Raw genomic sequence first — 12,273 nt, forward strand, 5'->3', positions numbered from 1 at the left:
TGTAGGTGAGTTTTTTTGTGTGTCTGCATGAACTAGTAGTGGAACCTTTCTGCTCAGTTATATGATTTTACTCAAATAAAGTGCTTAGTAACCCAACTGCAGGCATAGAAGGTAGATATTAGGGGTTTGCTAGGCATGTGTCAAAAAGGGACAAGGGATAAGAACATTAAGAATACAGGCAAGATGTGGACCAGGAAATGTAAACTACATAGGAAAGTTAACACAGGAAGGGATTGGTAAATAAGAGGTTTTAGAGAGGTACTGGAAGTCCAGATGAAGTTGAATTGGGAGATATATGAGAATAACTTAGGAGAGGAAGACTGTGAATGAGGTGCAGAATTCTTTCGTTAATGAAGCAGAATGTCTTGAATTTAGTAACTGAGAGTTATAAGGAGAAGGTGTGAATCTCAGGAGGAAGGAATTTCACAGAAGGACAAAGGGTAATGCTTGGAAAAAGTTGTGAGAAGCAAGGAGGAAACCAACCTTACTGTGGGATAGGAGGGAATTAGCATCCCTTTGGGAGTGCCGACAGGTCCTCAGGGGAGAACAGGAGTTCAGTGAGGAAAGTGAGGGAAGATCTGTTGAGCAGAAGTCTGAGGTCCAAATGAAAAGATTTAGAACAGTGAGAGGCTTTAGAAAGAAGGTAATATAATAGATTGCCCTATTCTGCTCGATTATGTAAAAGCAAGGTTGATTGTGGATAATCTATTTATATATATTTTCATTGATACCTAGGCAAGCCCCCATTTTTGCTGACTTACACTTCTTTCTTTTTTTAAATTTGTTTATTAAAGGGTAGGCAGTTTCTAGTTTATTATAGTTAGGTTCCAAAAGATTGCAAATTAGTGGTTTCAAATTTAGATGAACAGGTTTTCCCATAGAATTGAGGCAGGATTCCAAATTAATCCACATAAAGCTGTTTAATCCTCTTACTACCTGTGTCTGATACAGTGCTTAACACTTGGAAAGTTGCTCATTGTTAGTTTCTCTCAATATAGAACCTAACTACTCTGTTTGACTATATTTCTATGAGGGAAGATTTTAGAATTTAAGTGCAATGGGAGTAGATACTATCCCAGCTCAATAATAATAACAGTAATTCTACCATTTATTGATTTCTTACTGTGTAGTAGGACTCTGAGTACTTAATATTAATTCCTTATTTAGTCTTCAACAATCCTATAAAATAGACATTGCTATTACCATTTTAGAAATGAAGGAACTAAGACCATTGTTCACCAGGTTTCTACCTGTCTTAATGATTAATGGGCCAGATGTAGAAATTGCATTGAGTATAGTGATCTCCATAAATTGGGCTTAGTTGAAGAGAACTGAATCAGAGTAAAAGGTTCAGCATCTGGTTCTCTTCTCTGTCTTAACCATTATATTGAGAGCCCAAACTCACAGAAATATGTGACTGCAAATGGCAACATTTAAAAAAAATTACTTACACAGTTATGTTAAGGTCATCATTGAGGGAAGTTTTCCAAATACTTCTAAAGATATGGCATATTGTATCATTTTTAGGCCATTGCCTGTGGAAAATTTGATAAATGTTATCTTGTTGCTAAAAATTCAAGTCACTTTGTCATATGGGGGGACAGAAAGGATATCTGGCCCATTGGCCTACTCTTTTACTGTCATCATTAAATTCTTACTGGTGAAAAATATGATGCTTTTTCTGTTTTAATATTCTCTTTATTTATTTATATATTCAATTCATTCATTCACTCATTCGTTCATTTGCCATGCCGTGCAGCTTGCGGGATCTCAGTTCCCTGGCCAGGGATTGAACCCAGACCACGGCCATGAAAGCCTGGAATCCTGACCACTAGGCCACCAGGGAACTCCCAATGCTATTTTTTTTTAATCATCATAGTTTTCATTTTCGTTAGGTGTTAGTGAATTAAGACTCTCATCTTCCCAACGAACTTTTTAAATCCAAGACTCAACTATTTCAATGCATTAACTTAGATGTTTCACACAAACATCACATACATCAAACTCAATTCATGCAAAACTGGATTCATAATGTTCCCACTGTAATCTGACACCAATATGTCTTAGAAAAGCTTCCTAACTGATCTTCCCATATTTACTCTTTCCTGCCGCTTCCCTTTCCCCCTCCCAAATCAACCCATTCTCTTTACTTTCCTTCTCAAAACGCTTTAGAGATCTATAATAGCTATAATAATTTATCCCTAAATCTTTACATAGCTTGCAAAGCCCTGCACAATCTGGCTGTCTGCTTTCTCCTTATGTATTGTCATTTCCCCCTCAAACACTAAGGAGCCTTTTAAAAGTTCCTCCAGCCCTCTTATCTGTGGTGTATTTACTCCAAGCATATTTTCAAAGTATTAAAAAATATTAACCCCCATCATATACAACAAGTATAAAACCAGTTAGTACTGAAGTTTAGGAGGTGAACAAATATAGAGAAAATAAAAATTAAGAATAGTATTAAAATACTGAAGTTGTATATGTAGGTGAAGTGTTCAACAACAGAAATGACTCTGAAGGGTGGAACAAATCATATATGTAAAGTACAGCGCCCAGGCATTTGGAAACAGCAAAAAAAGTGATAAAACGGAATTACTTGAGTTTGTGGCTCAGTGTCATGTATATATACCCCACATGAATGTCAGATGACTACTCAGGTATTGCAAATTTAGAAAGTCAATAATAATAATTTAATAATGGCACCTAGAGCTCTTACTATGTGTCAGGTGCTATCCAAAGTACGTATATATTAACTCATTTAATTCTAACAGCACTAAGTACTTAGAAGTAGGTATCACTATATCCTTATTTTACAGATGAAAAAACAGAGGGTCAGAGAAGTTAACTTGCCCTAATAAGTCACATAGCTAATAAGTGGTAGTGCGAAAATCCGAACTCAAGCGGTTTGGCTGTAGGGTCATTACTCTAATCCATGTGCTATACTGTCTGTAGGTGATGTGAGAACTTAAAAGATAATTAAGATGAAATATGTAGGGACTTCCCTGGTGGTCCAGTGGTTAAGACTTTGCCTTCCAATGCAAGGGGTGTGGGTTCGATCCCTGGTGGGGGAGTTAAGATCCCACATTTTGGCCTTGCAGCCAAAAAAACAAAACATTTAAAAAAAACCCAAAAAAACCCACGGAAGTGATATTGTAACAAAATTCAATAAAGACTTTAAAAAATGGTCCACAGCAAAAAAAATCTTAAAAAAGATGAAATGTGTATCACAAATCATAGATGATTCCATAGGTTTTATGCCCTTTGAATACTTATAACATCAGAGTTTTTGAGAGGGTGGCAAGCAGAGTACTCTAACCTCTAAGGAGTTCTCTGTGGTATTTGTAGAGTTTATCAAGGCTAGGTAGAGAACACTCACCTCAACAGACTTTTTTAAGTCTTACCAAAACTGGTGCATTTTGGAAAAGGCTGCTCATTTAGATTATAAGCCAACATGAAGAAGAGGTGTCTGTCTGATTTAAAAGCACTGAGGGACTAATTCATCTTCCCATTTGATGGAAATGTATGTGAAGGATGCAGGCTTTAAGCTCCTCTTAATTATTTTGGCCTCATATTAAATGACCTAACCTATATTTGAAGCCTAACCTGTTTGTAAGAAGAGGACTTTCAGTATTGTTCTATAACTTTCTGTTTGTTTTTTCACCTAACAATGCATCCTGGAAATCTTTGTCAGTTTTTTTTTTGACAGCTGTAGAGTGTTTAATCACATGGATGTACCTTAATTTAACTCGTACATGATTGATTTATCAGTATTACTTTAAGAGTAACTTTGTGGAATCAGTGTTTACTTTATTCCTGTTTATAAAACACAGCCATCTCAGGACCACCCATGGGTTCTGCATCTGCAGATTCAACCAACTCCAGGTGCAGAACCTGCAGCTACAGAGGGCCAGTTGTATATTATGCACCATATAATTCCCAATCACATATTTTAATTAAGCCTGTTAATAAAGGATGGCAAATAAATGTCATGCAGACATCTATAACTATTTCCAGATCCTGGTATTTTGATCTTTGCACACTTACTGGCAAAGCCATGATCAACCTTAAAATTTTTCTGAGTTTAGTACTTGAGGCAGCCACTGTCAGTCAGTTGGCGTTACTGTTCCAGATGAAATCTATTTGTCAGTACTCTACCTTTTTTAGATTTATTATAGCCACTTACTGCTGGTTCACTAGCTATGTTTGGGGCTGTCAAGTTATTTCTGGGAAGCCTCAAAAACCACCCATGTCTCTCCATGTGTTTTACAACCCTTCAAGTTGTTCTGGATTTACTTCACTATCTTATAGTTTCATTAAGCTTAAGATTTGTTTAAACCTCCAATCTATAATCTCACTTAAACATATAGTTTTTAAGTCATCACACTTCAAAAAAGTAGTTGCAGTATGACACTAAAATCACACACACAATATTTGGTATCTTTATACCAAATATTGTGTGTGTGAAAGCACTGAGGGACTAATTCATCTTCCCATTTGATGGAAATGTCCCTGAAGGATGCAAGCTTAAGCTCCTCTTAATTATTTTGGGCTTTTATTAAATGACCTAACCTATATTTGAAGCCTAAACTGTTTGTAAGAAGAGGAGTTTCAGTATTAGGAAATTTTACTACAGTGAAAAATGGACCTAAACATAAGTGTTTGTAAACAAACATTTGATAAAGCATTTTTTTAGCTGAAAGTTGAACTAGTTTTTGGGAGCCATTGTTTATTGGTATAACTAGTTTTTAAAAGCTTACTTTTTTAGATGACAAGAAACTAGGCCTTTGCAAAATCTATAAGAAATCACACTTTCTAACTTATGTGAATTAGCACTTGTATTTCAATGAAATTAACAGTTTGTTCCCACTGCAGTAGAGCTCCTCATTCATTTTTTTGCTTCTGAATCACAGATACTACTATAGATCCTATTAACACATATATGCTAAAATTTCTTATCATTTACTACATGTCATTTATTGTATACTTTTTTATACTAGGGTTTCATGAAAAATAAAATGGACCAGAGAAGAAGGGTTCTGTTGGGTTTTGCTTGCACATACATGACATACAACAACAACAGCAAAAAAAAGAAGAAAGAAAGAAAGAAAAGAAAAGAAAAAGGAAAATCTTTATAACAGGAAAATTTCAAATTACTTTTTTATCCCACATCTTTGAGTTAACTTTTCAGGAAGATGTGGCAAGTTTATCTGTACTTTAAAACAGTGATTCTCAAACTTTAGCATGCATCAAAATCACCTGAAGGGTTTATTACAGCACAGATTACTGGTCCCCACTCCCAGAATTACTGATTTTAGGGGTCTGAGCTGATATGGGGCCCAAGAACTTCCATTTCTAACAAGCTCCAAAGTCATGCTGATGCTGGTATAGGGACCACACTTCAGGAACCACTGGCTTAGATGATCCCTCAGCGCCTTGATATTATTACATAACCCATTTTTAGAAGCACAGAACAGATTTTCCCCTCTTTCTTTCTATCCCCTTTATTGTTACCTTTCTAGACTCTCATCTGGGGACTTTCCTGGCCCTCCAGTGGTTAAGACTCCACGCTTCTACTGCAGGGAGCATGGGTTCGATCCCTGGTCCATTGGGGAACTAAGACCCCACATGTCACGTGGCGTGGCCAAAAAGAAAAAAAACCTCTTATCTGGATTGGTTGTGAGGTTGTGAGGATAGAAGTGAGGTGATGGTCAGTTTGGAAGAGAGTAAGGGGAAAAGTGCCACATTTCATTAACTAAGGCATTTCCTAATGTAAAGAAAAGGCAAGAGGTTGATAAATAATTCTGCTCTTGCCATTAAAGAGCAGTTTAATTATTGTTACTGGACAGGTGTCAAGTCTGTCAATTGAGTGTTTAAATAGTGTGGATATTCACAATTTAGAAATTTTTTTCCTTTTTCTTAAATTATCTTGAATATACTCTAGTGTATATTTGGTGTTAGAAGTAAGTGGGTTGGTTTTTTGTGTTTGTTTGTGTTCCAATCTGGTCTTTTTTTAATATACAGATTGATAATTACGTTTATAACCCTGAGTTTCCCTCTCATGAAATTTGACTTCTGTCCTCTCAAAGAGTCTATTAGAAAAATACTACATAAAAACAAGATGCTTTTTTGGTAGTCTATTTAAGGGTAGTTGTGTGCATGTGTTTGCTTTTCTTAAAGATTTACAGAGAATACTACGATTGTCTTCATTGTATTATTTCCTTGGTTCCTTGGGGAACTAACTTTTCTATCAGAATATTATTTCCTTGGTTCCTTGGGGAACTAACTTTTCTGTCAGAAAAGTATTTCTCCTTAATTCAAATTTGAATTAATAAATTGTTTTTTGTATTAAATAACATGGCTGATTTTTTGTTGTTGTTGCTAAACTTGTTTACCTATTGGTAGGTGAAAATGATTACCATTCAACATCCTGAATAATAGGCAATTTTTCTTGTGTGTGTGTTCTTAGTACACTCAGAAGAAGCCTTGTTTTTACTGGCAACCTGTTATTACCGCTCAGGAAAGGCATATAAAGCATATAGACTCTTGAAAGGACACAGTTGTACTACACCGCAATGTAAATACCTGCTTGCAAAATGTTGTGTTGATCTCAGCAAGTAAGTTTCTAAATCTCTTCTATCTAATTTTGTTCTACTTACACTGTAGAATTCTGGATAAAATTCTTTTGATGGATTAAACTCTGACTGACTCCCTTTCTCCCCTCTTTTGATAGTAGAGGTTTGTCTATTTCAGTAACTTTTGAAATGTTTACACTGCTGCTTATGGCATTATTATTTTGTTATGGAGAGATTTCATTGTTATGGTATAAATAATAGAATTTAACTCTGGAGAAACCTAAGTTATAACTAATTCCAATCATTTTCTAAAATGATCCTAAGTGTTATTTCTTCTCCTTTGCTTTCATTGCTAGACCAGTTGGAATAAGCCTGAAAACCTAATTTACCAGTTCATCTGAGATTAATGCTCCCTTATGTCTAGATAGTTGTGTAATTATTTGCCTTTCAAGATCATTCTGTTTGGGAACCATTACTCCTTTGAAGCAAGGAGGCAGATTCAGGAGAACATTTCTTTTGCACAGTACAGTTCAACCAAGTCAGCTGTCCATATTCTGAATCTGGAGGCAGCTAGAGATTTAGCTAGTTGTATTCTGTCAAACTGTTTTCTGTGCTGTGAGAAATGGAATAATGGTAAAGGTGACTAAACAGATAATTGTAAAAGCCTTTGTATTTAGTCTGTAGATTTACAGTGAGAGAATACAAATAAGCCTCATAAAGTCTCCATAGTCTGCTAAATGTTTTATTTGTCCAGTGTCTAATTGATGACTTTTAAATTAAAGCTAGCTAAAATATATACAAAATTTCTGAGACATTTGTTATTGAATTATTTCTACTCCAAAGATTCTAATGTTAAATTCTTTAAAATCTACTTATTTAATTTACCAGTTTCTTAAGCCAGTTCTTATATTAGACATTCTTATCCCATTTATAAATATTTATAGTTTTTAAAAAGTCCCACTGATAGTAACAGAACTTTAGATATCAAGTTTTATGTTTAGGATATACTATGTAAGCTTACTTGAGAGTTTTCCACATGATGATTTGGAAAAAACTTTAAAACACAAACCATTACAAACTCTGATATGCTAAAAATACATAGTGAAATCAGGCAAATTTCTTTTCCCTTTGGGGAACATTTGTAATTTTCTATATCAAGAAAACATAATTGATAAATAGAGATAAAGTGCTATTCAGGTTTTATTTGTAAACCTAAAAATAACTGAGGCCATTAAGTATGCAGTTTTTAATTAATATGTTAGTCTTGTTTAACCTGCTTGCAAATTCATACTTCAAGGAATTATAGAACTAAGAAGGACCTCCACATCTGTTAATGAAGAACCATTCATATTTTCCCCCCAGTATAATGGTCTTCCGTTTCTTTTGACGTGAGTAATGTGTATGTTGCTCAGACTAGATTTGTACGTACAGAGAATAAAGGTAACTGTTTCTGTTTTTAAAAGTAAGACTGAAATTTTAAGATTTACTTTGTCTCCATAGTAAGAGGTACATTAGTAATGAAGAATGTCTTTACACACACTGCTTTTTATATTGACTTTTTTTTTTTTAATGTGTAAATTTGTGTTTTAAAGGCTTGCAGAAGGGGAACAGATCTTATCTGGTGGAGTGTTTAATAAGCAGAAAAGCCATGATGATATTGTTACTGAGTTTGGTGATTCAGCTTGCTTTACTCTTTCATTGTTGGGACATGTATATTGGTAAGTAAGAATGATTCAAATTACCAGAAATTTGTTTCCAGTACTAGAATGCTTTGTGGTTTTAAAAAAACCTATGTTGATCTGTGTTTATCAAATAGCATTTGGTTGAGTAGTACACAGTCTTGTAGTTCCGTGATCTTGTTAAACCTGTAAAACAGTAGAGATTTTGATCCTGTCTATGACTGTCCACTTTGCTTTAATGATAAATAGCTACAGCAGCACTACCTAACAATTGAGTGCGCATGTGGGTTTTTTTTTACCTTGGGTGAGGAGAATATCTTCATGTGACCTACTGAGGAAAAAGAAGCGAAGAGTGAAGTTTTTTCTATGATATTAAATATCACCACTGCTCCTTAGAAAGAGGCATGAAGTCATGTTTCAGTAATAAAGAATAGCAGTTCCCATCTGGTATGTCATAATGAATTTGACAAATTTCCTATGATGGTAGCTGAAATGATAGTGATTTTACAAATAATCTTAAAATTTATTTACATTTATTTTAAATTAAGTCTCTTAAAAGCAAGTGAGAATGAATTCAGAGTTATCACTATGGTAATATTGTTCTCACTGATTTTTATTCTGAAATACTCTGAGTTGGGGAGTAATTAGGTAACAGGAATTGTTCAACTGCCCATGGGAGGGTATTTCATGTGTAAATGTCATCTGTTGCATGTGGGAGAAATAATTGAGGATTGCTTGTCTAAAGAATTAGGTTAGCATCTGTTCTAAGGTAAATTGAGGCTAGTTTGAATAGCAGTTTTTTTAAAAACCTTGAAAATACCTTTTTGAACAGAATAAATTATTTGGCTGAAATTTGGGGCTCATTTTCAGATGGCACCACTCTTTTGAGAACAGGAGTAAGTAAATATATAATACCAATATCTTCATTTATCTTAATAGAAGGACTTGGAGTAATGGATTTAGTTCATGCAACTATGATTCTTGTCATTTGTTCGAAACACTTTGAGATCCATCCCCTATTATGGCTAGACACCATACTTGGCACTAGGAATGTAAAGATAAATAACTCACTGTCCTCCTCTCCATCCCCAAAGGTTTATAATAAAGTGTAGGAGGAAAGAAGTAGTAAACAAAAGTTTATAAATTTTTATCATCACAATTTAAGTGCTATGATAAAATTTGAGCAGTATTCTGTTCAAATGAGGGAATAATCAGTTCTACCCAGTTAAGAAGAGAGGTAAGATGGTAACTAGGAAAGACTTGATAGAAGAGTCGTTTTTGTTTCTTTTAACTTCTCAATAATAAGAAAATTAGAAAATGGGCAAAATCTTGAACGGACACTTCACCAGAGAGGGTATGTGAATGGTAAATAAGCACATGAAAAGATGTACCAAATCATTAGCCATTAAGGAAAAGCAACTACCATTAGAAGCTATTACATGCCTATTAAAATGGCTAAAATTAAAAGTATTGACAATATCAAGTGCTAATGGGGATGCAGAGCAATGGGATTTCTCATACATTGCTGGTGAGAATGTAAAATGGTACTTGTACATGAATGTTCATAGCAGATTTATTTGTAAAAGCCCAAAAATAGAATCAACTCAAATTCAGTGGGTGAATGAATAAAAAAACTGCATCCATACAATGAACTACTACTCAGCAATAAAGAGCAACAAACGATTGATAAACATAATAACTTGGATTTCAAGGGCATTATGACAAGTGAAAAAAGCCAATTTCAAAATTTTACATACACTATGATATCATTTATATAACATTATTTAATAAAACAAAGTAAGGGAAGGTGTTAAATCACAAAAATGCTATATATATTACTAATTATTTTAAAACAAGATCACTTGTTTAAAAGTTTTTGAAGGTGCAGTTTTATCAAGTCCTAAACATGAAGAAGGAAGGTTTTTCCCCTTCCTCAGAGAAATAAGGATGGGTTATTTTTATTCATCATAAAGTTTAAAAGATTAAGTATCCAATGGGGCACAACCCTGCTTCAAAAACTGGCGCTTCATTTCAGTCATCATACACCTGTCTTGTGACCAAAGTTGCACCCCATAATCTAGAAACCCATGTGTTATTGTTTTGAAGCTACAGCTTGTTAGGTTATCTTTTATCTCCAGTATTTTGATGTAGACAATCATTGGTCTTTTTGTCTACAATACCACATGAAATGTGCATCTTTAGGACACAGCTGATACTAAGTTTGGTTCTTAGATTAACCTATTTCTTCCCAGTGCCATTTAAATAGTTTTTTTAACCCCAATTCTTTGGGAAACTTCTTTCGGAGTTTTAGTTTTTAAAAAAATCCATCTAAAGTTGGGGCACTCCAGGCAGCTTAATTTTATTAAATCTTTCCCCCTTTTTATCTCTCTATTGAACAGAGATCTGTCTCCCAGATTTGGTTATTGTAAGTCCACATCTGGCTTCTTCACCAGTTAACTTTTATGTTATTGGGTTGGTCAAAAAGTTTGTTCAGGTTTTTCCGTAACATCCCAAACGAACTTTTTGGCCAACCCAATATTTATACATACCAGTATCTATCCATGTGTGTGCATGTCTGTGTATATCTAATCTCTTCTTAGCAGACATTTTGTTTTACATTTATTTTATGGTCTATTAATCAGATCATGGCTTATTATAAAAATCAGCCTTGCCAACTTATCAAAGGTTTAAGAAAATTTACCTTTTGCTAATGTAAAAAGAGAATATAATTTACATAATACTGGAGAAGAGGATTTTCATCACAAATGATCACCTCTTACATTTTCATAATATTTTTTCTTGAATAGATTATTTTATCTTTGCTTCATCAGTTCGTCCACCACTTTTCTGGCCATTTAAGTAATTCATATATTCTCCTCAATGCAACTTTAAAAATTATTAGTAAAAGTATTTTATGATATATTGTACAAGCAAAGCAAGGGGGCGAGGCTATTGTAAACAGGAAAGAGGTAATATAAAAATGAGAAATCTAATTTCCTGTCCTCAGAAAGCTTATAATCAATTGCAAGAGAGCACACATGAAAGATAAATAAATTGGGGACTCCCCTGGTGGTCCGTTTGTTAAGACTTCGCTGTCCAGTGCAGGGAGTGCAGGTTCAATCCCTGGTCAGGGGGCTGAGATCTCACATTCCTCCTGGCCAAAAAGCCAAAACAAAAACAGGAGCAGTATTGTAACAAATTCAATAAGGACTTTAAAAATGGTCCACATCAAAAAAAAAATCTTTAAAAAAAAAAGGTAAAGAAATAGACAAACGATAATTAGTTATATAAGCAATGATGGGGCTATATAACATGAGTTAGTTTAGGTCAAACATTGAGATTTCACTGTACTTTTCTTTTCATGGCCTTATGTTAAAAGTTCCTGAGCATTGATTTGACACTTTCCACTCCTAATTATCACTTGCAAAAAATACTCTTTTTATGTCTTTGCTTTGTTTCCTATTTTTAAGTTACCCCTCTATCCATGGTAAATGATTATATTATTCTTGTTACAAGTATTTTTCCTTTAAGAAATTTCATCTAAGCAATCCTAGATATAGACTGATAAAACTTACATTTTCTGAAAGCCTGCCTCCTGCTCCTGCTTCCTTCTTTGTCTATGTGTTTATTGGGTCAAATTAGGCAAATGTGGGAAGCTAGATAGTCTTCAACTAGTGGTATTTTCTTGTCTTTATTACATCATTTATTCTAGTTTCTATTCACTTGCAAAATTTGAAAGTAAGGCACACCAATATATAGTTACTCAAGGGGGTCTTCTTTTCAGTTCTCTGAGATACACTGACAGCACATAAACAGATTATGTTTTAACTGATAGTTTCATTTGAAGGTTGTTTTGAAAATCTTGGTTAGATGCCATCTGGTCCTTTATAAAACCTTAGGGTTTTGGAAAAATCGCTGTATCTTAATTTTTTTCCATTAGATAATGAAGAATTTCAACCTTAGACCAGGTGAATAGTATTTTTTAACCTGAAAGCTCCAACAAGTCTCACTAACCCTCAATC

The 12,273-nt window shown here is 34.3% G+C and overlaps 1 protein-coding gene across 13 annotated transcripts in view; it reads left to right on the top strand.

The window, feature by feature from the left end:
* Nucleotides 1-12,273, top strand: part of CDC27 (cell division cycle 27) — a 58,774-nt gene that overhangs the window by 13,629 nt on the left and 32,872 nt on the right. For 9 of the 13 annotated variants that reach the window (XR_004486462.2, XM_004275675.4, XM_004275674.4 and 6 more), the window contains exons 3-4: nucleotides 6,467-6,614; nucleotides 8,165-8,290. Coding sequence is in view for 12 of the 13 variants with exons in the window: in XM_004275675.4 (XP_004275723.1) it covers nucleotides 6,467-6,614; nucleotides 8,165-8,290 (274 nt within the window). In the remaining variant the exon portion in view is untranslated. The remainder of the gene's footprint in view (nucleotides 1-6,466; nucleotides 6,615-8,164; nucleotides 8,291-12,273) is intronic. The other 4 variants (XM_033438970.2, XM_012535037.3, XM_033438968.2 and 1 more) reach the window with 1 other exon arrangement.

This window comes from Orcinus orca, chromosome 19, assembly GCF_937001465.1.
Source record: "Orcinus orca chromosome 19, mOrcOrc1.1, whole genome shotgun sequence".
In the NCBI taxonomy this organism is placed as follows: Eukaryota; Metazoa; Chordata; class Mammalia; order Artiodactyla; family Delphinidae; genus Orcinus; species Orcinus orca.